General features: G+C 35.9%; 1 protein-coding gene across 1 annotated transcript in view; it reads left to right on the forward strand.

Annotated features, from left to right (window-relative positions):
- Window positions 1-27,432, forward strand: part of BAZ2B (bromodomain adjacent to zinc finger domain 2B) — a 258,012-nt gene that overhangs the window by 225,054 nt on the left and 5,526 nt on the right. Inside the window, 10 exon segments of the mRNA XM_023745704.1 lie at window positions 3,979-4,041; window positions 5,421-5,565; window positions 9,799-10,454; window positions 10,889-11,162; window positions 11,338-11,493; window positions 11,865-12,025; window positions 17,259-17,569; window positions 17,979-18,114; window positions 21,594-21,740; window positions 27,131-27,399. Of these exon segments, the coding sequence (XP_023601472.1) occupies window positions 3,979-4,041; window positions 5,421-5,565; window positions 9,799-10,454; window positions 10,889-11,162; window positions 11,338-11,493; window positions 11,865-12,025; window positions 17,259-17,569; window positions 17,979-18,114; window positions 21,594-21,740; window positions 27,131-27,399 (2,318 nt within the window).

Raw genomic sequence — 27,432 nt, forward strand, 5'->3', positions numbered from 1 at the left:
ACAAGGCTATAGAGGTAGGTGTTTGTGTGTCTGTGTGAGTTTTAAGGGAAGTTACCATTAACCACAGAAAGGGACATGGGTAAAATAGAGAGATAAAAGCTTAAGTTCACCTTTTACCCTAAAAGAATTCTAGGACTACAGAATGATACTCAAAAAACTATACAGCCAACCATTCCTTCTGCACTCAATGCCAGGAGTATTCAACTAAGGAATTCTAGAAACAACTCCTGTGCTTTCTTGCATCAACTCAGTACTGTTATAAAGAAAGAAGGCCTAGAGGGATAACTTTATTGATAGAATATTTGAAAATATCTAACCAAGACCACTGATAAATTACTGAATCAAATTTTTTACTTAATCCAGATAATAATGTAGAGGTACTTATAAATAAGATCATGTGCTACTCACTTCTCTTAAGTAAAAATAGCATATATGTAAAATGTTTTCAGAAATTCCTCTCTAATGTTATATTTTAAACCAGAATGATAAAAATCACTTGAGTGAGCCTTACACAATCCGAAAAGGAGACCACATTGAGATTTTGTGCCAAAGTTATTTCATAATGTTGTACTTTTGAAACTACTTGATCATATAATTTTATGCTGTGGAAAATAATGTGAAGTGTATATAATTTGGGTATTAGAATTGTAATTACCCAAACAAAAGATGCCATTTATAACCAATCTACTTCATTTGGCAGGTGGAGTTGTTTCCATAGCAGGCATTAAACATTTCTGATCAGTATTAATCAGCTTTTCACAGAATTGGCATCCCTTTACAGCTCTTACTATTACAAATTATTTTAAAGTGTTGACTCATAAATTGACAAACCTGTATTGAGATTTCAGTGTATTTTACTAGGTAATTATCCCACTAAACTAGAATTCATTTACAGAAATTATCTGTTTTGCCTGGCTTCTTTTTTCCACATGGAGAATTAACAAACCATACATCTTTTTCTTTAAGGGAGATAAAGACTATTAAAAATTGTTATTAATTATTTAAAAATTATTAATTTTTCTTAGACCAGACATGTCACTTAATATAGTATTTTGGTTTTTTATTTTTAATTATAGAGTTCAATTGTAGGATTTCATTGATGACAATCTTAGCAAATCTATATATTGTTACTAATTTGAGAAAACAGTTTAAAAACTAAAAATTAACAAATATTTTAGGATCTAAAAAGCCAAATTAGCTCAGTTAAATGAATTGAGAGTTAATCTTTATAATGAAGAACCTTATTAACTTCCTAATAAAATAAAATTTTAGCCCTAGCCAGTTTTGCTCAGTGGATAGAACTTTAGCCCTTGGACTGAAGGGTTCTGGGTTCAGTTCTGGTCAAGGGCACATACTTTGGTTGCAGGCTCCATCCCCAGTCCCAGCCAATCAATGTGTCTCTCTCACATCAATGTTTCTCTCTCTCTCTGTCTTTCCCCCTCCCTTTGACTCTAAAAATTAATGGAAAAATATCCTTGGGTGAGGATTAACAAAACAAAAATAAAAGTTTAACTGTTTAATAAACTTGATTGATAAGATAGGCACATTATTCCTCCAAAAGTATGTTTGGCCTCTTGATTAAAGTATGGGTAGAGTGTTTGTTGTTATACTTCTTAAAAAACTAATTGCAGGTAAGCTTTCCACTGAGAGTCATGTGGTCCCTTTCAATTAAAAGATACTGCCCTTTGTCTCAAAGATGAGTCCCTCTTCTCCTCACTCTTTATTCCTTCAACACATGGACTCTTTCCCTTATACTTAGATTTGTGTTGAAAGCTATGTGAGGTTTAAGCTCACAAGTGGGCAAGTAAAAGTTTATGCAGACAATTAAATTCTAACACACTGGGGCATATAATGTTTGGGAAACAATGGAGAACCACAGCTAGAATTGATTCTGTGTTCTTTTTTTTTTTTTTAAATATATTTTATTGATTTTTTACAGAGAGGAAGGGAGAGAGATAGAGAGTCAGAAACATCGATGAGAGAGAAACACCGATCAGCCGCCTCCTGCATATCTCCTACTGGAGATGTGCCTGCAACCCAGGTACATGCCCTTGACCGGAATCGAACCTGGGACCTTCCAGTCCGCAGGCCGACGCTCTATCCACTGAGCCAAACCGGTTTCGGCTGATTCTGTGTTCTTAGTTTGTTGTTTTTCTCTCTGATCTTTCAAATTCCTTCATATCTCTTAAAATTGTAAGGACTGTTAGCCAAACTTCATTAAATAAAACTTTAGTAGACATTTTGCTTCTTTTGCATCATAGGAAGATTCTTAGAAATGGCAGTTAGTTAATTTGGCTGATACCTAGCAACGTCAATGTACTATTTCACATTATTTGTAGACTGACTTATATTTTTACATAAGCAAATTATTAAATATTTATCATTTAGAATCATATAGATATAAAAATATATATTTGAGATTCAAGGGTCATTGAGCTTATTATCTTTTCAGCTTTCTTTTAATCTCCAATAGATATTATGTTACTATTAGCACAAATAATATGCCTAAATGCCTTTGTAACTTGGCTCCCTAAATCTGGATAAGGAATGGGTAAGTGATAGGTAATGGTGATACTATTGAGGTTTTCCTTTCACTTCCTTTTGTTGAGGAGCTAATCCTATTGATTTAGAAATATCTGTTCATTATAAGTTGGTGGCTGTGTGGCTTTTGTAAAATGCTTATAGAAATGAACATCAAAAACAAGTTTTTATTTTTTTTAAACCTAAGAAGTTTCTGCATCTTCTCATTAAATCATAATTTTGAGAAAAAAATTTTACACATTATGTGTCAGCAACTCTGCTTATTGATTTCAGATCTGTTCTTATTAATCCTCACAAAAATACCATGTTACAGATAATGTTATCACCAATTTACAGTTAAAGAAACAGTCTTAGAAGAGTCACATAATTTGTCTATATGAAATAATGCAGCTTAAATCCAAAGAAGCACATATACCTCTGTTCGTGCTTTTCCTCTAAAACATATAATTTGGTGGTAGCTTTCCTGTATTCATATTCTAGAATGAAAATTTCATTAAATCACATGTAAACTTTCCATTTATTAAATCAGTACTATATATAGTAGGGATTATTTTTTCTTTTAAAAGTTCAATGTGTTGATAATATAACTTAACCTTTGCTCTAAAAATGACTTAGTTTATGGTATCAGTATTTTTGCAGCCTCACAGATTTAAACCCTTAGCATCATACTTTACTCCTTCCTTCATCTCCCTCACCCCTCTCTGCTTCATATCCATCAGTTGCCAGGACTTAACAGTTCTAATTATGTAATATCTCTTACATCTGTTTTCTTTATTTCTTTTTCCTTAGTAAGGCCCACATCCTCTTTAGTCATTGCAGCATTCTACTAACTAGACTTGCCAATTCTAGTCCTTTCCCGCTCCAGGCCATCTTACAACTATTACCATATTAATCTTTGAAAAGCATAGTTCTGGTGTTCAGCATCCCTCAAAGGATCAGATCATTGTTCATTGCCAGGCATTTACAGCACTAGACAATTCACTCCTAAACTCATCTTTGCCATATCTCCCACCTTACCTTTCCATGTACCTTTCATGTCAAGATATGTCAAACTTTTTCTGGTATGCCCTGCCGACTTTTCTCTGATTGATTATTCCTAACCATTCCTCAGTAGCTAATTAAAACACAACTTCCACATAGCCTCTTTTGGTATAGATTCCCAGTAAAAGTTGTCTCACCCTCCCTTGAACTTTGATTCCTAATCTCTACCTCTCTAAGGTTCTTATAGCTTCCTAATGGTGGGTGTTTTTTCCTTTTAGTGTAATGTTTTATGTCTCTCACCAGATTATTAGTTTATGGAAAGCAATAACTGATTCCTATTCATTCCCATAGCACCTATCCTATTACTTTGCAATAGGAGGCTTTCATTAAATATTTGCTGATTGACTAAGTAAATCTTAAGAACAGGTAAATGATACTGTATTTTGTTATGTATAGGATGAAGGTGACCAAGCAGCAAGTGTTGAAGAGCTAGAAAAACAGATTGAAAAACTGAGTAAAGTAAGTACTTTTAGATTATAGTTTTTATCTTTTTTGCAGTGTTTTAAAAAAAATCTGCCTTGTATGAGATTAGTTTTCTGGCTGCTAACAAACTTTTTATAAGTAATTAAAATGAGGAGGTCTAGAAACATTCTCAGCTAAACCTTAAAAGTTAAATGCCCAGGTTAAAAGCATGCTTCTTAAGATGCAGCACTAACCTTAATCAGGGTTTATATCCTTCATTTAAATACAGGATCTACAAATGCCTGGTTTTATTTCTTGGAATTAATTACTTTTAAAATTCAGTCAAATTTTATGATGATAGTTTCAGCATCTTATGTTTTATTTTATATTAATATATTTGAATTGAATTTATAAACTGTATATATTTTGTACTCTTATTAAAACTTGAATTTCAGTAGCATCAGTGAAGTTTTAGATCAACTTCTTGTAAAAAATGAGTTGTTTGCCCTGGCCGGCTTGGCTCAGTGGATGGAGTGTCGGCCTGCGGACTGGGGGGCCCCGGGTTCGATCCTGGCCAGGGGCACATGCCTGGGTTGCGGGCTCGATCCCCAGTGGGGGGTGTGCAGGAGGCAGCCGATCAGTGATTCTCTCTCATCATTGATGTTTCTATCTCTCTCTCCTCTCCCTTCCTCTCTGAAATCAATAAAGAAATATATTTTTTTAAAAAAATGAGTTGTTTTTTTAAAATATATTTCATTGATTTTTCACAGAGTGGAAGGGAGAGGGGTAGAGAGTTAGAAACATCGATGAGAGAGAATACTGGGGATGTGCCCACAACCAAGGTACATGCCCCTGACTGGAATGGAACCCGGGACCCTTCAGTCCGCAGGCCGACGCTCTATCCACTGAGCCAAACCGGTCAGGGCTAAAAAATGAGTTTTTGAAAATATTATGAGATACCTGTATATCATTGTTAACTTCATCACAAATTTATCTCAAAATTTTGTCATATGCTGCTTAGCTTTACAACATGAGTATAAAAATAGGCAAATACAGATATGGTTGGTTACATACATGAGTGTTAGTTGTTATACACTGTAATCAACAGAATTCAGCCAGTTTGCTTTGGCTCAATAAAATACTTGATAACATTATCATCAAGTATAACACATACTACTATAAGATATGTGATAAAATAAAACTTACCTTTTTAATCCGTGGCATCAAAGATATTCCAATTACCCTCAAAATAATATTGACCTTTATAAGTGTTACTGAAATTGAAGTCAGACAAGTAACATTTAGTTCTTTTGCTATCTTTTCCCAATAGTGTAATTTATCTGCTCTAAGGCATAATAAGTATGAAGTTACTTTTATATTAATTTTTGAAGCACTTAACACCCATAAGCTTAATTACATGCATCATTTTTTAACAGCAACAAAGTCAGTACAGAAGGAAGCTCTTTGACGCTTCTCACTCTTTACGCTCCATGATGTTTGGCCAGGATCGATACAGACGCCGGTACTGGATTCTTCCCCAGTGTGGGGGGATTTTTGTAGAAGGCATGGAGAGTGGTGAAGGTAGGAACGGTTAAATCTATTACAAAATAATAACACAAGAAATCAAAATAACGTAAGAAATCATTACGCCTTCGACATATTTTGTGCTTCCAGAATCCAATTTGTGTTGTGAATAAACGTTGTAAAACTTTTATTCATATTCCTTTTGAACTTGTAATGCCCCTTTTATTCACAAATATTCCTTCTCTGTTCATGATTTTTCTTATGCTGCTCTTTCTGACATCAAACATAAACTATTCTTTTTCTTATTTAGTGGACAAAGATGTTCACCTGTATTGTCCTTTATAGCTGCTGCCCATTTTTCTCCTTTCCCATTGTCAAATTTTCTTACTTGTGGTTTATTCTTTAACCTTTGCAGCAAGCATCCATCTGACAGTATCTCTGGAGGTAACTTGCCCACATCTAATCATAATCCTCATTCATCTTGAGACCTTGTTCATGTTTGAAATTTGTGATTACCTCCTTTTTCATTAAACTTCTCCACTTTTTAAATTGGTTTTAGAGAGAGAGGAAGGGAGAGGGAGGGAGAGAATCATCAATGTGAGAGAGAAAATCAATTGGTTGCCTCCAGTACACGCCCTCACCAATGAGGTATCATCTCACACTTGTCAGAATGGCAATCATCAGGAAGACAATGGAATACCAAGTGTTAGGAGGTTATGGAGAAAAGGGAACCCTTGTGCACTGTTAGTGAGAATGTAAACTGGTGCAGCCACTTTGAAAAACAATATGGAGTTAACTCAAAAAATAAAAAATTGAACTGCCTCATGACCTAGAGATTCCACTTCTGGGCATTTATCCCAAGTAATCCAAAACACTAATTTGAAAAGATATTTGCACCGTCATGTTCATTGTAGCATTATTTATAATAGACAAGTGTTTATCTATGGATGAATGGGTAAAGGAATTATTATACATATTGCACAATGGAATATTATTCAGCCATAAGAAAGAATGAAACTTGCCATTTGCAACAATGTGTATGGACCTCGAGGGCATTATGTTAAATAGAATAAATTGGAGAAAGACAAATAGCAAATGATCTGCCTTATATGTGGAATCTTTTTTAAAAAGCAAACTAACCACCCCCCAAAACAAAAAACAAACAAACAAAAAGTCATAGATAAGAGACTAGCTTGGTGGTTGCTGGGGAAGGGGCAACGATGGGTAAACTATTCTGGTTTTGTGTGTGTGTGTGTGTGTGTGTGTGTGTGTGTGTCTGTGTGTGTGTTTAGTTTAAATAAAACAATCTTATGCAGAACCCCAATATCTAACAAAAATAGCATTGTTCTTGTGGATGTATTTATAGAACTCCTAGCCTTTCCTGATATACCTCTATCCTATATACTTTCCAATCTCGGGTGGCCCTAGAGCAGGGGTGGGCAAACTTTTTGACTCGAGGGCCACAATGGGTTCTTAAACTGGACCGGAGGGCCGGAATAAAAGCATGGATGGAGTGTTTGTGTGAACTAATATAAATTCAAAGTAAACGTCATTACATAAAAGGGTACGGTCTTTTTTTTTTTTAGTTTTATTCATTTCAAGCGGGCCGTAGTTTGCCCACGGCTGCCCTAGAGGCACCTCTGAGAAATGTTAGGACTTCGCAAATCAGAGAGTGAGGTTCAGAGCCATCAAAGGTGTAAGCACAAAGTGCCTAAAGGGCTCAAAAACAGGGAAATGTCATATAGCCTACTCAGTATTTTATCATAATGCTTGGCATACATGGTCATCTCTACCACTAGCCTGTGAGCTCCTGAGGGCAGGGGAACTACATGAAAAGAATCCGGGAGCAAAGTAGATATTGGAATAGAGTAAAAAGGGATGGAGAAATGAGTTGTGAGACCATTCCAGTAGCCTAGGTAAAAGGAGGGAGGCCCTGAACTCAGGCACAAACAAGGAGAGTGGGAAGACAGATATCCTGAAGGTAGAATTGCTGTAAGAAATTATTGAACATGATGTAAGAAAAATAGCATCAGAGCAGGTTTGATGAATTAATCCTCAGTGGAAAAATTGTGATGTTTTAAACTGACTCAGAGGAATCAAGAGGAACAGTTTGTTTGGAATGAAATTAAAGTTTTAGTCTATGGGGGAAGTAGAATAACACTTAGAGGTAAAGAAAAAGGTTTTAGTGTAGAAATCTAATTTAAAATGGCCAAACTTTGAGTCACTTGAGGGTGGAGAGCCTTGGTAAAGCTTAAGAGCCAATAAAGCAATGTCCAGGTGAGTGGCGTTACCTTAGCTGTAATAAGAATCATTTGAAACGCTAACAATGGAACAAAATGAAACTAAGTTATACCCCAGACCAATGAAATATTCTTCAATTTGGCTAAGAGCCACATCATTGTCAGTCACCTGGACATGTAATGTCGAAGTTATCTAGGACATCAACTTTTCCTTCACAATGTCTGTAGTCAGTCTTTTTGCAACACTGTGAAATCAAGTTCTTTATCAATGTACCTGGATTATTGCAGCTGTCCTTGACTTCTTTCTATACAGTTCCCTCTTTCTATTATGTCTCTATTCTAAAACCTTGAATGACTCCCTCTCACCTGTAAGATGATGTAATAAATCTCTATGTAACCTAGTATACAAGGCCCACTGATAACGTGAGTGTACATCAAACATTTAGAACTCTTTGCAGAAAAGAGAATCAAAATGGCTCCTCTTGTAGGTGTAGCTAGCAAGTGTCATCTGGAAAGCAGGAGAATCTGGACATTTGTGTCCATGCATTCATCTGTAATATGAACAACAGGAACCTCCTAACCACCTGTTGTAATCATGACAGATATCAAAAAAGGAGATGAATATTGAGGGGCCCAGCATACGAAGTAGTCTTCATTTTTCCTCTTTAACTCCAGGATGCCAAGGAACTTTACTGAAGTGAAATGGTGTTGTTCAGTACCCTTACCTGAATTTATTCTTGCTTAGGAAATGCAGTCTCTTTCTCCTGCGAGTATGCAACACTGTTGCACTTCTAAATTGCAGAATGTAAATAGTGGTGCCCAATAATGCACTAGTGTAAAATGACAGTCTCATATGCATATAAGATTTCTGGAAGGATATGTAGACGTGATTGGTGAACCATGGCTACCTATAATGACTGAAATAAGGACTGAGGAAGTAGAGCAGAATGGGTCTAATTTACACCTCTCATTACCAAATATTTTACCTTGAATGTATGTTACTTTTCAAACTGAACAAAGTGGTGGATTTGTATTTTTAAAAGAGTTTGCATAAATTACTTTTAAAACATTGATCAAAAATATGAAACAGAAGTTGACAACAGAGAAATATCAATAAAAACTATAAAAAGATAGTCAGCCTTACTAATGATCAGAAAAAAATATAGTTTAGATTTTCACCTCTCAGGTATTGACAAAAACAGAAAATATGTCAACACCTGAGAGGTGAAAATCTAAACTGTATTTTTTTACAACATTACTGAACATTCCTGAACATTACATTATGTGTAGTGTTCAGTTTCATTGAGGGCGTAGGCAAACATGCTCTTATGTATGTATTTCTGGTATGAATGGGTGTTGATCTTGACACTGAGCAGGTGGACAATATATTGCAAAAACTCTGAAAAGTACAGATCTTAAGAATCAGTAAGGTTTTTTCTATAAATTTATCCTAAGTAAGTAAACCAGGAAAAAATTAAAAGTCCAAAAATACAGATACAAGATCCTTTATCATTCAAAGCATTACTTATATTAATGAATAACTGGGACCAACTAAGAGGCATCAGTAGATGATTTATTATTTAAATTACGATCTATTCTATTGAATACTCTGTAGCCATTAAAATTCATAGTATAGTTATATATTTATTGATACATCAGGATCTTTACAGAGTAAAACATGTATATTAAAATGTCATGCATATAATAGGAGTGCCTTTTTAAAATGTATAAGTTTAAGTATGTATGTGTGTGCATAGAGAAATGCTGGAAGGATATATACAAAAAAGTTAATAGTATTTTTTGCTATGTATTAGAGCTTTTAATATTTTTTATATTTTAATTTTTTGTTATAATTAATTATACAATTACATTAATGTTCCAATATTCAAAAAATCTAGTCTATAAAAAAGGAAAATTTAAAAAGTATTAAGTATCTAGAAAAGTTTGTTAAATATTTATATATATAACTTGATAAACTTTACTAAAATATAATTATAGTATTGTTTGATCTGGAATAACTGATATTCATAATACTTTTCAATTTTTATAGGACTAGAAGAAATTGCAAAGGAAAGAGAAAAACTGAAAAAGGCAGAGAGTATTCAGATCAAAGAAGAAATATTTGAGACTTCTGAGGACACATTAAATTGTTCAAATCCAGATCATTGTGAGCAAAAGGAAGACCCTAAAGAGAAAGACAACACAAACCTATTTCTTCAGAAACCTGGCTCTTTTTCAAAATTAAGCAAACTTTTAGAAGTAGCCAAGATGCCTCCTGAGTCAGATGTAACAACCCCCAAACCAAATAATAGTGCCAATGGGTGCACAGTGTCTTACCAAAACAGCGGGAAACACCCAGGAGGCAGCATTCAGTCAACAGCTACACAAAGCAGCTTGGAAAAGGCAGACTCTAATAGTCTGTTCAGTGCTGGTTCAGGAGGCCCAGGGAAGTTCTACAGCCCTCTCCCCAACGACCAGCTGTTAAAAACACTGACTGAGAAGAACAGACAGTGGTTTAGCCTTTTGCCCAGAACCCCTTGTGATGACACTTCGCTTACCCACGCCGATATGCCAGCTGCGTCTGCAGCGACTCCTCAGTCTCAGCCACCATCTAAGTCACCTTCACCTGCCCCAGCTCCTCTTCTTGGATCATCTTCTGCCCAGAATCCTGTTGGCCTAAATCCATTTGCTTTATCACCTCTTCAGGTTAGTACTGCTAAGTGTAACTCATTTTCATGTTGCTTTATTTGATCTTTGACCACATGAAGATTTTCCCTCAAGGGAAATCAGTTGAATATTTATATCCCTGCTATAATCTAAAAACTGAAGAGTGTCAGAATTGGTATCACCAAGCTTCATCAGAACTACTGATTTCTAGTCTAAGTCTAAGACAAAAGCGTCTTAATTACTTTATAATTATTACTATTACAGTCTATCATAAAGGAAAATACTTTGAGAGCAAATAAGAACATGGATTTTAACATTCTTATTATATTTAGTTTTCCTGTGATTGTGATAAGTGAAATAATATTTTTCAAAATTTTAAAAAAATTTCAGATTCCAAACATTTTTTCAAACTACTGAGATTGTTCTACTTTTAAATTATTTTGTTGTGTGTTTTTTGTTTTGTTTTTTTGCAGACAAAAAGTGGAGTATCTATGATGGGACTCCAATTTTGTGGGTGGCCCACTGGCATGCTTACTTCCAATATTCCATTTACATCACCTTTACCTAGTCTGGGATCAGGGTTGGCATTATCTGAAGGAAATGGTAATTCATTCTTGACTCCCAACATTGCTTCAAGTAAAAGTGAATCTCCAGTACCACAGAATGAAAAAGCCTCTTCAACTCAACCTGCAGCTGTTGAAGTAGCAAAACCAGTAGATTTTCCTAGTCCAAAACCTATTCCAGAAGGTAGGTACATTGAGATAGTAGGTACGTTGACTTTATCTCATTATAGATTTCTTATGTTATAGCTGAGTCTTTCTTTGATGATTTTATATATAGTTATAAATCTTTATATTTGCATTGTGCCATTAATTCACATTCAAAATATTTGTAAAAGATCTGCATATTTATCTTGACTCAGAAATGCAGTTTGGTTGGTGGAGAATTATTGACCCAGAAGACCTAAAAGCTTTGCTCAAAGTGCTCCATCTCAGAGGAATAAGGGAAAAGGCATTACAAAAACAAATTCAGAAGCACCTGGATTATATTACTCAAGCCTGCATCAAGAATAAGGATGGTACGTGCCTAAAAGAGATTTCCGCGATGTCTTGCTTAGTTTTGAGAATTGATTCTTTTTTCTTAAGCCACATTTTTGTATGTTTTGATTTTTAATTTATTACTAAATGGCATTTTTTCTATCTTGCTCAACAAACAGTAATTGCATTTATTAAATTGGTATTACTATCTTAACATTATTTCAACTTGCAGACATTATTTTGTTTCTTAAAAAAGAATATTCCTACCTTTAAGAGTAAAATGCATGCATATGCAGAGGTAGCATTCATATATTAAGTAGCATGTACATGTTGTCTCTGGAATTTATCATATTCTGGAAGAAAGCATTGAAGCATAAAGTGGATTTTAAAATAAATTTCTTTTCAAATGTAGTTGCTATTATTGAGTTAAATGAAAATGAAGAAAACCAGGTAACTCGAGATATTGTGGAGAACTGGTCAGTAGAAGAGCAAGCAATGGAAATGGATTTGAGTATTCTTCAGCAGGTAGAAGATCTAGAAAGGAGAGTTGCATCAGCAAGTTTGCAAGTGAAGGTAAAATTGACTTGGAATAAAATCTCTTTAGGATAACGGAAGGTAACTAATATTTACATATGCTTGATATGTGCCAGTTACTGTGCTAAATGTTTTCACTTTATCTCATTTAATTCTCAAAACAATCCTGAATAAATTTCCTCCACCCTACAGGTAAGAAACAAGGTGTAGTAAGTGGCTAAATGTGGATTCAGACTAAGTCTGTCTAACTCCAAAGCCCATGTTCTTTTTCTTAAAAAAAAAATTATTTTTATTGATTTCAGAGAGGAAGGGAGAGGGATAGAGAGAGTAGAAATATCAGTGATGAGAGAGATCATTGATCAGCTGCCTCCTGCACGCCCCCAGATCGAGCCGAAACCCAGGCATGTACCCTTGACTGGAATCAAACCCGGGACCCTTCAGTTCACAGGCTGACGCTCTATCCACTGAGCCAAACCAGCTAGGGCAAGCCCAGGTTCTTTTTACTAAATCTTGCTGCCTCCTTTATGGTATTAAAAAAATACCATTTCCAGTATGCAGTTGTTTACCACAAACAGAATACCACAGTTTTTCCCATGAATAGTGTAATACTCGATCAAACTCCTATTATAGTGTTGCATATAGAACCAGGAACCCCCTTGTATACAAGCCATGTTATATGTCACACTTTCATTCTATGTAATTTAAAACTGGAATATATGGTATAGCTACATCCAAATGTAGGTTGTATTACGATATACACACACCTTACATATATATGTCAACTTTTAATTAATTTATTTACCTAATGAGCATTACCAGGTCACAAAGCAATGCTCAGACTGGCTTTGAATGGACTTTATCTTTGTGCAAGAATTTTTAGCTTTGGAAAGAGAAGTGTGGAGGTTTTTCTTCTCAATTGATAATGTGGGGATGTCTCTAACAATAAATGGATTAATGATAAATAAGGGTGAAACAGACACCTGGAAAGGTTTAGAAAATGTAGTCACCATGTAATTTGATTTGGTGTATTTTCAAATGAGAGATATATGTCATAATACTTATTCTATCCAGTGATTAAAATTTTGCTTCCTAATTAATGCTGGCAGTTGGAAACTTTTGAGCATCTCCAAAAAAATGTCATTTTCCAGAGCAATAAAATATCCCTTTTTTGAAACAAACATAATTACTAACTTTGGGAAGCAAAAATCTATCATTTGCTGAAACTATTTTGCTAGGAAACTATAGGTATCCTCTTCGTGGTACTATAATCCAGTATAAAAATGCCTCATTTAGCTGGCATTTTCCACAAATGAACTCTTCCACACAAGTTAATTTTCTGGAGAAATAAAAATTATTCCACTTAGTGCCATAATTTTTAACATGTTTGTTGGATGGCTTATGTTATGCATTACACTGACTTCTTAAATTGAGAATAATGAGTTTGATTTAAATTATCATGGTGACACAGGACCATCAGTATAAAGAGCAATTAATAGATAATGATTCCCTCAGGAAATGCAAAGAGGTTTTGCCCCGAAATTAAATGATCCTAGTGTGCTTTGCTTTTTCAACTACTTCATCTGCTTTCTATAGTCGGTCTTTGTCCTCTCTCGAGGTTAGTTGTTGCTATGTGCTAGTTTTAATTTTATTGGTTCTCTCAACCTATTTTCCTGCAACATCCCCCCACCTAGTTTTTCAATTCAAATTGGCTATTGGTTGGGGAAGTATATCATCAAGCTCTTTGGGCCTGAAACAGTTTTCTGGAAACATCCTCAGTTTTTGGTGCATTGACCTTATCACGTTACTGGCTGCTTAAATGTTTTGGGACTGTGTTCTCAGTAGCTAAGATGAGTGGAATTTGTTTTTAAGTGGAGTGCTTTAACATCCTGTTAATAAGGCATTGCTGAATTATTCTAAGAAATTAATTATATTAGTCTTGAGTCTGAAAACACAGTGATGAAAATAACCACAAAACATTATTTTAACACCTATAAAGATTTAATCACTTTTTCTTTTTTAAAAGAAAAATAGAGTTATATGTTTAGCCTGGGAACTAGCTATTGTGAAGACACATTAAGCAGGTGGAACATTCATTTTTATGTTTAGTAAAGAAAATAGAAATTATTTTTTAAATAATATGGACATTTTTTATATTATAGGAAAATCTGCAAGTCTCTAATCCTAATTCTTTTGCTGAGTACATAAAAAGCCTAATTACTCTCCCAGCTGCTCCAAAGACAAATCCTGTGTCTCTTTTTAAGTTTCTCTTTTACAAGCTAATTAATTCTTTCAACTATGAGTCCTGTGAAATGGTTTCCAGGCCCATGGTTCTCTTGTGAATAAATGCCAGTGTCAATACCCTTTTTAAAATATCATGCCCATAATTGTACATAGAGATGTCTGAATGTGTTCACGAGACTTTCCTTAATCCAGCGCTATACTTCTCTTCAGGCTACTTGAATTCTCTACCTTTTTAGCATCCACATCATACATACCATTGCTTCACTGAGTATATGCTTAAAAAAAAAAATCCTTGAGCCTCTTTCAGAGTGCTTTTAAGTGAGTTCTATCATATGCAGTATTTCTGTGATTAATTGCTTAAACTGCAGAGCTTAAAATTTATATTTATCACTAGAATCCCAGTGCATGGATTCGTGCACATTGAAAAGAAATTAATTAGAAGGTGGCTGGTGGGGCGGGACTGGGAAAGACAGGCCAGACACACCCTGGAGCCAACCTCCTGTGGTTCCTCCCCATCCAGCTGCACCTGGGGCAGCACTGGGGCTCAAAGGCCGTCTGTGGAGTGAGCAGGGTCCCTCCAGCAGGTGGGTTCCCTCAGCCTGGCCTGCGGGAATCTGGCAGTTCGACATCGCCCGAGGGGTTCCAGAGTGCGAGAGGGCACTCTGCAAAGTTGCTGTCGCTCAGCAGCTCCTGCATTGAATGTCTGCCCCCGGTGGTCAGTGTGCATCATACCTACTAGCCAGTCAGCTGACAGGTCAATCACTTAGCCTTTTATCTATAACTAGAGGCCCGGTGCACGAATTTGTGCACAGGTGGGGTCTGGCTGGCCCGCCCCGATGGGGGCCCATCGGGCCAGACCGGTGGGGGTAGAGGGGCCACAGGTGATTGGTCGGCTGGCCCCACCCCCAATCAGGGTGTTGGGGGCCAATTGGGGGCTGGATCAGACTGGTTGGCTGCCGCAGTACACGTCATAGCCACCGGTCGTTCTGGTCATTCTGCCAGTCCAGTTGCTGGGCTTTTATATATATAGCTAATAAAAGGTAACATGCTAATTAGACCAGAAGTCCTTCTGGATGAAGCCAGGGCTGGAGAGAAGCCTAGGTCCCGGGTGCCTGCCGGTGGCCAGAGGGAAAGCACCCAGGTCCAGGTGCCGGATGAAGCCTATGCCAGCAGCTGGGGGAAAGAAGGCCTACTCTTGCACAAATATTCCTGCATCAGGCCTCTAGTATATATAGATTGTTCTATTTTTATTAATTTCATTTAGGTACCATTTTCAGCATATGAAACTTTTAATCTTAGTCCTTTCATAAAGAGTATTAACTTTCTTCGAAACTTTAAGTTACCTGGAGATTTAATAGCCATCAACCGAGTTATTCATAAGTGTATTGGCCAAATATAGAGCCTTTGGACAGTGGCAGTTATGTTACACATTACACTGCCTTCTTTATACTGTTTCTGAGGTGAAGAGCTTTACCAATCACCAGTTTTTGGATGTAGTGTCTTTTACCATCTAGACTTCTCTTACTCTAATATAGTCATCCCTTTTTTTTTTGTCTTATCACTTGCTTTATAGAAATCAAGATATACTGTATTTATAGGATTCCTTCCCTTGATTTACTTATTTCATATTTCTCTCAAAATATGGGAATGAGGTTCATGTGACATGACTTGTACCTAATGCCCTTATGTGTACTATTCAGAACGCCATCCTTACTTTCTAAATGTTCTACTGGGTTAAAGAGGAAGAATTAATCCCAATATAAAGATAAAATAATTATCTTAAATTTTTTAATAAAAAGGATAATGTTCATTCTGATTTTCCTTTAATATGCATTTAGTACATACCTATTCCACATCAGACAGTAGACACCACAGAATTTAAAATATATATATGGTTTCTGCCTTCAGAAAGATTGCCATGTAATAGGACATGTATACATCTCTGCAGAATCTGGTAACTGACTGCAGAGATATACAGAATCTCACATGAGTTTAGAAAAAGAATACACGGTTTCTGGTGGAGAAATGGAAAAGATCAGGCAGATTTCATGTAGGAGCCGAGATGGCACTTGAGAAGATGAGTAATCCTCTGACAGAGAACACGAATTCCAGGGTGGGATGAGATCAGCATGAGCAAAGCACCAGGATTGGCAAGCTCAGGACATGTCTGGAGTCACAAGGCATGGATTTGCCTGCAGGGTAGGATGCATGAATGGGAGCATGAGACAGAAAGGTAGATCAATGAACTGAATGTCATAGCAAAAGTTTGGATTTGTTAAACGGAATCCTTGAGGCTAGAGGATCAATATTAGCACGCTGAGCTGTAATAACTATTATATATATGCCTACTATTTGCCTTCACTGAGTTTTAGATAAAATGAGTATAAACAGAATGTTTCCTGCCTGCATGGGATTTAGAGGTAGGAAAATGCTAAATAAGCACAGTAGTATAAAATTGAACTGCCACCAGGCTATGGAGTATTATATGGTCCTATGAGAAGCCTGTATGGGGAGATTTACCCCCTACAGGAGCTCAAGGAAGGATTCCCTGAGGATGCTGGAAGTTGCAGGAAGAGTGGAGTTAACTAGGTGAGGAGGAACAGGGAAAGCTATAAAGACAAGCATAACAGCTATGCAAAGCTCCTGCAGCCAGAGGGAAATGGTGAGTACAAGGACCTGTATAAACGAGTGGTGCAGGAATGCAAGTGGAAAGGAAGAGCAAAGTTCAGAGACTGCTGAAGGGTTTCTGTGTACGTGGTCCTGTGAAATTATAAGCATTTAGTCTCCAGAATACTTTGCTGGTTTTCATTATACCTTTTGCATTATCTAAAGTTTTTTTATTTTTCTTACAAATGCTCATTTTAATGTTCTGTTCTTGTTTCTACCCACTACCATTAGGAAAGACAAGGTAAAAACTTAATAAAGATCCTTGAGATCTGCTGGTGTTTGTCGCTGAATTTTAAGTAAAGGTAATTCACCTCCTGGGCATTTTAAAAGAAAACCATAATAACGTTATTCTCTCGATATATAGGGTTGGATGTGTCCAGAGCCTGCATCAGAAAGGGAGGACTTGGTATATTTTGAACATAAGTCATTCTCTAAATTGTGCAAGGAGCATGATGGAGAATTTACTGGCGAAGAAGAAAGCAGTGCGCATGCACTAGAACGGAAGAGTGACAACCCCCTAGATATAGCTGTAACCAGGCTGGCTGATTTGGAGCGGAACATTGAAAGAAGGTATCTGAAGAGCCCCTTAAGTACCACCATTCAGATCAAAGTGGATAATGTGGGCACAGTTACTGTCCCTGCTCCTGCACCATCCATTAGTGGTGATGGTGACGGGTAGGTTATTGAGATTAACTTGAAAAATTATTGTGCTTCTTTGCTAATTGGAGCCTATTTTCTATTGCCTGTTATCTATGTATCTTCTTGTATGTCTGTGATCCATATGGATCATGCTATTTGATCCATATGGATCATGCTATTTGCATGGTGCTTTGTAAAAACTTTTTTTTTGTTATGTGCATTGATAATCCTGCAAAGTAATCTTACATTTTTACCTGGTTGTGACTAAGCTTTGAGGCACGTAGCCACAGTCTGTGCACTACATCAAATTTAGTTGCTTAAACCTTATACTTATTGGCTGTTCCATGTTTTTGTCATTGCTTGGCTTTCAGTGTGATGATTGTTTCACATTCAGTAACCATAAATGTGGACATGACCTACTTAATTTTTCTATATTTCAATGCAGAATTGAAGAGGATATTGCTCCAGGGCTCAGGGTATGGAGAAGGGCACTGTCAGACGCTCGCAGTGCTGCACAGGTAGCTCTGTGCGTTCAGCAGTTACAGAAATCAATAGCATGGGAAAAATCAATTATGAAAGTTGTAAGTGTTTTCATTTAAGAAATACTATAACTCATTTACTTTGTCCTATTTTTTCCAATCTTCAGATCTTTCTTAATTATATATTACTTATTGTCAAAATAATGTATGCTGTACTTGAGAGTTTGCTTATTCTTATTCTGCATAGTTTGACTCTTCCTTATTTTGAGCTTTCTGAAGGAACCTACCAAATGTATTCTTTTGATTTTGATTATCTCTCTGCTGAATGTTGTTTATAACTCTGGCTGAAGTTGTCTTCTATATTCTGTCAACATAATAGTTGTTAATCTAAATATTTGAAGATCCTTCCACTCTTGTAAACATTCCAGTTGGTAACATTACCTGCTACCTATATTCACTGCATTCCTAAAATGTCTTTATATTTCTATCAGTTTTCATTTTTTAATCCTAAGAAATACTTAGAGAAGTAAATATAAGCAGAGAAGTCTTCCTTCGTGCACTGATATGTATTTGGCCTCTGATATAGATGACTTGAAGAATAGATCTTTTTTTAAAATACATATATTTTTATTGATTTCAGAGAGGGAGAGAGGGAGAGAGAGATAGTGGCCTCTGTTTTGTACCAGGCACCAAATGCTATGTGTTCAAAATAAAAGCTATATTTCATATATTTTCCAGAAAGATATCATTTTAAATCATGTACATGTCCCTTTTGCCTTTTATATATCATATATAGAAATATCTATTATATGTAGATTTTTACTGATTACCTTATCATTTGCTTCTGAATGACAGGTTTCCTTTACAATTCAAATATATGAGATTTGGTGTCAAGAATGACTAAGTATTTACTTAAAATAATTATTTCCCAAAGAAAAGAAATGATCCTTAAATAATTTACCATTCTTCATTTTCACCTCTATACTTAGACTACTTAAGGCCTTATTCATTCTTTACAAATAAATTTGGTTTCTTCTGTGGTTTTCCACTTCTTCCTAAAATGTCCATGGAATAATAAATCTGTAGTTTTCACAATATTCTCAAATTTAGGTCTTTCCCAACCAGATTATAATTTACCATAAATTTTAATGCATTGTTCAGTTCATCTGCTATCATTTTTGCTAGGTAAAATTTTTTCTTCTTAAAATTAGCATTAAAATCAGTTTTAAAGTCATGTACTTAAATATATTTGGTGAAATCTAAGCTATAATTAATCGAAAAGATTGAATTGCTACATCAAAATGAATTTCGTATAGCTATTTTTCCAATCTGTTCCAAAACTGTCATCCTGATGTGGTCAGTTTTGTTATAACCTATACACAGAAACCGAAAACTTGTACCAAAATCTGCCTTTATGTTAGTATACTTACTTTCTGCTGTCTAAAGCTTTATTTCAGCTTTTGCAAATTCATAAACCTTTACCATATATTAACATACATTTATCATTATATAACTCCATCTCTAATAATCTTCATTTCTTTTTTAATGCTTAACAATACATTATTTGCTATGAAATTACCTTAAATTGAAGGCAGAATCTCATATTCAAAGATTAATGAGCACTTTGTAACCTTTAATTAGAAATGTAACAGTACCTATAATAATCTTCATAATAAGTCATAACAAAATGTATACCTTCTTTGCCAGAGACAAGGCTTACCAGAATGGAAGAAGCTATTGTAATTTATCTCCAGATAATCCTGCCCACAGTTATTGTTAATGTTAAACAAAAGGCAACGTCTACTCTATTTTACTTTAGGAGCAAAGGAGTTAAAACCAAATATTAATACACTTGTTCTAATATATTGTGAGCTATTACTGTGATTTTTTGAAAGTGTTAGGAGCTTAATATCTTCCACCCTTTCTTAATAATTGCCAGAAAAAAATTATTTTTAAATCATAAATGTGAGATGTGAAACAGACTTTATAGTATTTTTAGTTATCGTAGAAAATAGTGAGAATTTACTTAATGTTCATTAATCTGATTTTTAAATTTTAGTTATAGTAATTTAAATATAACCTTCCGAATGTTATTTCTCAATGAATATTTTTACAATAGAAGTTTTAAAAATGTAACTCAAACTTGGAAAAATAGCACCCTCTTTAGGTGTTAAACAATGTGGTATTAGGTAAGGTCATAAAATAAACACTGTTGCAGCATTAAAGTACTGCTTTTGCTCTTAGTATACATGCAATTTTAGTATTAGAAATATTACATATATAGGGTGTACCAAAAAAAATTGTATACACACTTTAACAGCCGATAGCTCAATTGATGTTTCTTTCTTTTCAGATTTAACCCATTGGAATTAATAATTATTCAAAGTGTGCATGCATTTTTTTGGGACACACTATATTTGATATTTGTTAAGTTGAATAATCTATGTCTGCCATTTTGATAAGACTCTTAAGCTGTCATTGATGTATATTTGAGTTATATAAGACTATTTTAGTCTTTCCCAAATTGATTAATTGTATTGAGAATAAAAAATGAGGTTTGGACAGTTAAGCTACTTTGTTTTTAAGAGTATACAAATACATAATTATACATCAGTATAAATGATTTACAGTTTAAATGTTTTCATTTTAAATATATTGGTTGCAGGACATTTTCTACTATGACGGGATATAAACTAAATGTCAAAATATAATGTTAGTACTTACATTTTTTAAAGTCGTCTTAAAAGTTTTACTTGTTTAACTTTCCTTCTTTTCTTTTGTGAAACTTGTTATACAGAATATGTATGCATGGGGGAAAGTCGTTTTATATATGTTAAAGTTCTTAATGGTATTAGAAACTTTTTTAACAGAAAAAGTAATTTATTTTTAGTTCTATAAAAAAACTCATGACCTCTTAAATTCTTTAATTTATTGTATGATTTTTTCCCCTAAGAAATCATTTTGTAGGATCCATTTTCTACATTTGTGACACATGTTTGATTTGGATTGATGTCCAAAGTTTCCTAGTTTGGACACATTTTTTAATCAATCATAAAAAAATAGATGGATACTTTAGTCGAAATATAAGAACCTATTTTTTATTATGTATATTATGTATAATTCTGATACTAATGCTAACCTAGTTTTGTTCTTAAAAATTAACTCTTATTTCTTTCTCAGGATATCATGAGGATGCTAAGATAAGCAAAAGATGAAATATATTAAAAAATTAAAACATCATGTATTAAAAGCTATTCATTGCTTTATGTGCTCTGATGTCATGTTAATTATTTCATATGTTAATGTGTACATGCTTCTGAAATGTGTGCAGGCACTCGACCTCTAGCTTTGTTCTTTGCAGTGTACCTGAAATGTGCATTTACCCCAATTGAACTGCTCACCCGTCATGTGGTCCATATCTGTGTAACGAGAGATACATAGATGTGTATGGCTACTATATATTTGTTAGCAAGCGGAATGTTCATTACTAATGTAAACTAGGAATGACGGTTTGTTTAATATCCCAGTAAGCATTATTCATAGCAGAGTGCTAATATCAAATGCTTTTCCATGTATTATAGTACTGTCAAATCTGTCGAAAGGGAGATAATGAAGAACTGCTGCTCCTTTGTGACGGCTGTGACAAAGGCTGTCACACCTACTGCCATAGACCCAAGATTACAACTATACCAGATGGGGACTGGTTTTGTCCAGCTTGCATTGCTAAGGTAAGACCAATGAAAATGAAACCTTTTTTTAAATTGAGGTAACATTGGTTAATAATGTTTTATAAGTTTCAAGTGTGTAACATTATGATTCAACTAGAGGCCCAGTGAACGAAAATAGTGCATGGGGTGGGGGGGTCCCTCAGCCCGGCCTGCACCCTCTCACAATCGGGGACCGCTCGGGGGATGTCTGACTGCCGGTTTAGAGGTTAGAAGAAAACCTTGTGAGAGAAAAAAAACAAAACAGAGGCCATTCCAGTGAGGAGCTAGGGTTAACTCTGCATGAAGATTTGCCAGGCCAGGGAAGAGGGGAGGAAGGAGTGTGTGTGTGTGTGTGTGTGTGTGTGTGAGAGAGAGAGAGAGAGAGAGAGAGAGAGAGAGAGAGAGAGAGAGAGAGACCCGCAAAGACTCCAGGCTCTTTTGTTCTAATGCACAAAACTTTGCTTTCCCCACGTTTATCGCATGTCTAAACACAAACCATCGTGTACTTCAAGCAACATGTGTTAGGGAAGGAGAAGGCAGCCTTAAAGCAAAGGGTGGGGGTGTCAGAAGTGAGTAACTCCTCTCGTCCCCGCAGCTGAACTCCTCGGGCGCCTGCCTCTGCGAATCCACATTTATCTCTTGGCGCGTGGGAGGTTAGGGAGCCTTCATTATTCTGGGAGGGGAAGGTCATGGGGACTGCACCCGTGGAACTCGCCCCAAGTTTCATTTCCTCACCCTCCTGGGTCACTTTCCAACCCACCACTGACCCAGTTAATGGGGTCAGAGGTCTGGGGGCCAGGTGGGCCAGCTCTGAGGTCCCTGTGTCCACGCCCCACCCACTCCAGCTTCCCGCCTGCGGGCAGCGGCTCGGGGTGTTCGTCCAGCTGCGCACCAGACTCAATCTGACTGGGTGCATGCAGAGATCGGGCGGCTCTGCGGCACACAGCTCCATGGCTAGCGCCTTTGAATTGCGCACCACTGGAGGGGGGCAGGCGGGGGGAGGGAAAGCCTCCCCAGAAAGAGGTTTTTCAAAAGCCTTATGGGACCCGGAGTTGGCCGGCCAGGGCCTTCCTTACTCCGGCTGCTGGCAGCCGGTCCCCCCCCCCCCCACACACACACACACACCCGCCTTGGCCTGGCACTGCCAGTGTCCACTGCCACCCACCCCTGGTTACCTGTTCCCTGTCAGGCGATCAGCACTTGCCAGCCAAGGGGAGGGACCAGGAGGTTGGCCATTCTTAGCTTCAGGTTATCATTTGTAAAAAGGGACAGTATCTGCTTTATGGAAATTTGTAAGGACCAAATACGGCCAGGGGTGTGAAAATTTTAACTCAGAAGTCTGCAACATGTTTATGTTAAACTGTATTTTACAAAATAGCAGAGGGTCCCACATGGCCTCATTTTCACTACTAATGGAAATGGCATTTTTTAAAAAATATATTTTATTGATTTTTTACAGAGAGGAAGGGAGAGGGATAGAGAGTTAGAAACATCGATGAGAGAGGAACATCAATCAGCTGCCTCCTGCACACTCCCTACTGGGTATGTGTCTGCAACCAAGGTACATGCCCTTGACCGGAATCGAACCTGGGACCCTTGATTTCGCAGGCCGACGCTCTATCCACTGAGCCAAACCGGTTAGGGCAGAAATGGCACTTTTTAATTTCTTATTACTTGATCATTTTTATTATATACTAGAGGCCTGGTGCATGAATTCATGCATGGGTAGAGTTCCTCGGCCTGGTCAGCAACCGGGGCTGCTCGGGGCCAGCTGGTGGGGGGAGGGACTGAGGGAGATTGGCCAGCCAGCTAGGGGGAGGGACCACAGGAGATTGGCTGTGGGAGCGCACTGACCACCAGAGGGCAGATCCTGTGTTGAGCATATGCCCCTGGTGATCAGTGCGGGTCATAGCAACTGGTTGACCAGTTGTTCGGTCAACCAGTCTTAACAGTCGCTTAGGCTTTTATATATATAGTTAAATGTAATCCAATGATTATCTTCACTGGTTGTACATAAACTATTTTTTCATTTTATAACTGTCAAGTTGTAGATAGTTTCTCTATACTATATGAATTATTAACAAGTCACTGTTTAAGTGTTAGAGATATCATCTGATAAACTATAAGAGGTTTTGTTTTCAGTAAATGTGTAAATTAGAATTTTGGTTATCTATAACCAAAGGAGTAGACTAGGAGACAGAAGTTTTATGATCTCATACAAGCCCTTCTAAGTAAATGCAGCTTTCTAAGCCACTGCTTTTTTTTGTTTTTTAAATATAGTGAATTAGATGTTGTTTTTACACCAATAAGAAATATTAGAGATTTTAAATTAAGATTTTAAAATATCTTTCCAGTAATTCATTGTCACTTACAAATATTTATTGTCACTTACAAATATTTATACTATACTCTCAAATGGCTATTTCTGCATACATCATTGTAATTAAGTATTTTTACTCCATGTGTATGTGTGTATATGCCAATATATACACAGACGCTTTATTGTACTTATAATCACAGAACCACAGAATCAAATAGATGTATGTAAACATATACATATTGATATATACTCATGAACACATACACACAAAAGTTTCAAATTGCATTGCCTACGAAAGCCAGGCAAATGACACAAAAGAGCTGGGACTGTGGCAAACAGGAAGGCCATGCCCTCATTTAAATAGGACAGTCACCATTCAACCCCAGCCAATTGTTATCATATAGACCTGTGTGCAGAATCTACCAGTATTTCGGGACTAGGGATTTTTATGCATGTCTGCCCAAATGTTAACTGTTGGCTACAAATTCAGAATTTCCACAAGCATTATATGAACCAAACAACAACACATAGGCTGTTTACAGCCTGTGAGCAAGCAGTTCACAACTTCTGATGTATAAATAGACAAACATAATAGAAATGTGCTCTTGAGTGTGTAATTCAGTAGGTTCTGCTTAAGACATACTGAAGTTCCTTTTTGAATTTGGGTTCTTAACAAGATAGAGAGAATGGGTGGCTAGGAGGCATCTCTATCTCAGAACAAAGTAATTAGGTAACAGAGTAGTAGTATAAAAGCTTACTTTTGAAAGTATGTGTATATGCATGGTCTATAGCAGTAAGCTGATAAACATCATTTATTAAAGAAATACACAAAGACTTCATTGTTTTTTTAAAAAACAGCAAAAAAGTCTTTTGCTTCTTTGGTTTAAATTTAATATGGGTATTTTTTTTTTACTATATTAATTTCTTAGAAAATTATCCCAAATAATATTTTAGCTCAAATAGGAACTAGAAGTTTTGGCCCATAATTTATGAAATTTTCTTGGTTTTTATTCAATCCAACTTAATTTAATCTAACTTAGTTATTAAGTGTAACAATTTAATTTTTATTAAATGGTCTTTTCTCATTATAGTAAATATTCTCTTTTTCATTATTTCAGAGTGCTAAAAGCTCAGTGTTGTATGAAAACTGTAAGATTTTTGTGAATAAAAATTAATAAATTAATTGGAGAAGAGACTTAGTAAAACATTTTAATTATTTCAGCTAGTGACAGGGGTTAGTGATTCTTTGATATGGTATCGAGAAGGTGTTAGTTTTATGGTTTGCTTTATTATTTTTTTAAATACATTTTATTGATTTTAGAGAGGAAAGGAGGGGGGGGAGAGAGAAACATCAATGATGAGAGAGAATCACTGATTGGCTGCCTCCTGCACGCCCCCCACTGGGGATCAAGCCCACAACTCAGGCATATGCCATTGATCGGAATTGAACCCAGGACCCCTCAGTCTGCAGGCTGACGCTCTATCCATTGAGCCAAACCAGCTAGGGCATGGTTTGCTTTATTATTTTAGTCATTTAAAATATCTCAACCATACTTTTAGCCACCAATAGGGAACTAAATATTTTTTTAAATTTTTTTCTTCAATTACAGATTGCATTCAACACTATTTTGTATTAGTTTCAGGTGTACAGCACAGCGGTTAGAGAATCATATAATTTACAAAGTGTTCCCTAGAACCAAATATTTTTAATTGCTTAATTAAGAGAAATTTTTTTAAAAAGTGCTGCTAGAAGAGATCATGAAATTCTCAAAGAAATTGATATGAACTACAAAGAAATATTTCTGGCCAAATTTATTGCAAAAATACAGCCAACTTTAAATTATGGCTAGATTAAATATTGACTGCATTCTAAGACTTAACAGTATTGGTAAAAGATGAAATAATTTTTTAAAAGAGGGTAAACACTATTCTGGAAAATCAAAACAAAACCCATACATTACCAGTGATATTGCATATCACTTTTCTCTTATATATTATATTTATTATAATACTCAACTCAAAATTTCATCTTATTTTCCTGTTCTAAATTGGGTTGGTGTGTTCATTGTTACATCAATGTACTGCCTGCATTTTCAGTTAGATTGCATGAGGCCACATTGAGATTTTCTTTCATGTAATTTGAGAGTTTGAATGACCTTACCAATTGTGTTGTTTACCTTATTTTATAGATGAGGAAAACAGGGCCTTGTACATATTTTGTACAAAGTCCCATAGCTAGTTACTGACAGAGTCCTAGCTGAAATTTTACATGCTTTGATTCCAAATATAATCTATTTAATATTTCTTTATTGTTTTCCTCAAAACAGACGTCTTTTCTTTTTCTTCCTTAGCCTTCACCACTTCTTGGTTCATACCTCAGAACACAAGTTTGTGGAATTCTCTTTTTATAGCAAACGCATTTTTTTTCTTTATCCAGAAAAAAAAATCAATTTCCAGTAGATTTGATCTTACACAGGACTTTTTCTCTATTGGGTAATTCATGAGCTATTTTTTATGTCTTGGCCTAGCTTTCTAATTACCTTTTCAAACTTTCTTATTAATAAGCTTTATATTTTATATTTTTGTTTCTATTCATCCTTGTTCTTAATTATATTGTGCTTTAAAAGATAGTGCTTTTGGCCTGGCTGATGGGGCTCAGTGGTTGAGCGTTGACCTATGAACCAGGAGGTCACAGTTTGGTTCCAGGTTGGGGCACATGCCTGGGTTGCAGACTTGATCCCCGTGGAGGGCATGCAGGAGGCAGCCCATCAATGATTCTCATCACTGGTGTTTTTCTCCCCTTCTCCCTCCCTCTCTGAAATCAATAACTAACGGACTAAATAAATAAATAAATAATTAAAAAGATAGTCTTTTTGTATCTTTAAACAAGTGACTGAGTGATCTAGATCAAAGGAACACTGCTGATAAGTTCTGTAGTAAAGGTGGGTTACCCTGAAATCAGTGTCTTCATGTTTTAAGATTTCTTAGGATAGATTTTTCAGCCTTATTATAAGAGAACAAATTTGTAGATCTCTTTTGAAAATAATAAAATTATTAACTTCCTACCTCATTTACTTTTTTTTTATTAAAGGCAAGTGGTCAAACTCTAAAATTCAAAAAACTTCATGTCAAAGGAAAAAAGACTAGTGATTCAAAGAAAGCAAAGAAAGGACCTTTGACAGGGGATACTGAAGATGAAGACTCTGCATCTGCAAGCAGTTCACTGAAAAGAGGAAACAAAGACCTGAAAAAGAGGAAAATGGAGGAAAGCACTTCCATGAACTTGTCAAAGCAAGAAAGCTTTGCTTCTTCTATTAAGAAACCTAAACAAGATGATTCCAAGGACCTAGCTCTTTGCAGGTATTATTTCAGTTGCTATGCACTACATATTCA

This window comes from Myotis lucifugus, unplaced genomic scaffold (assembly GCF_000147115.1).
Source record: "Myotis lucifugus unplaced genomic scaffold, Myoluc2.0 scaffold_5, whole genome shotgun sequence".
Lineage (NCBI taxonomy): Eukaryota > Metazoa > Chordata > Mammalia > Chiroptera > Vespertilionidae > Myotis > Myotis lucifugus.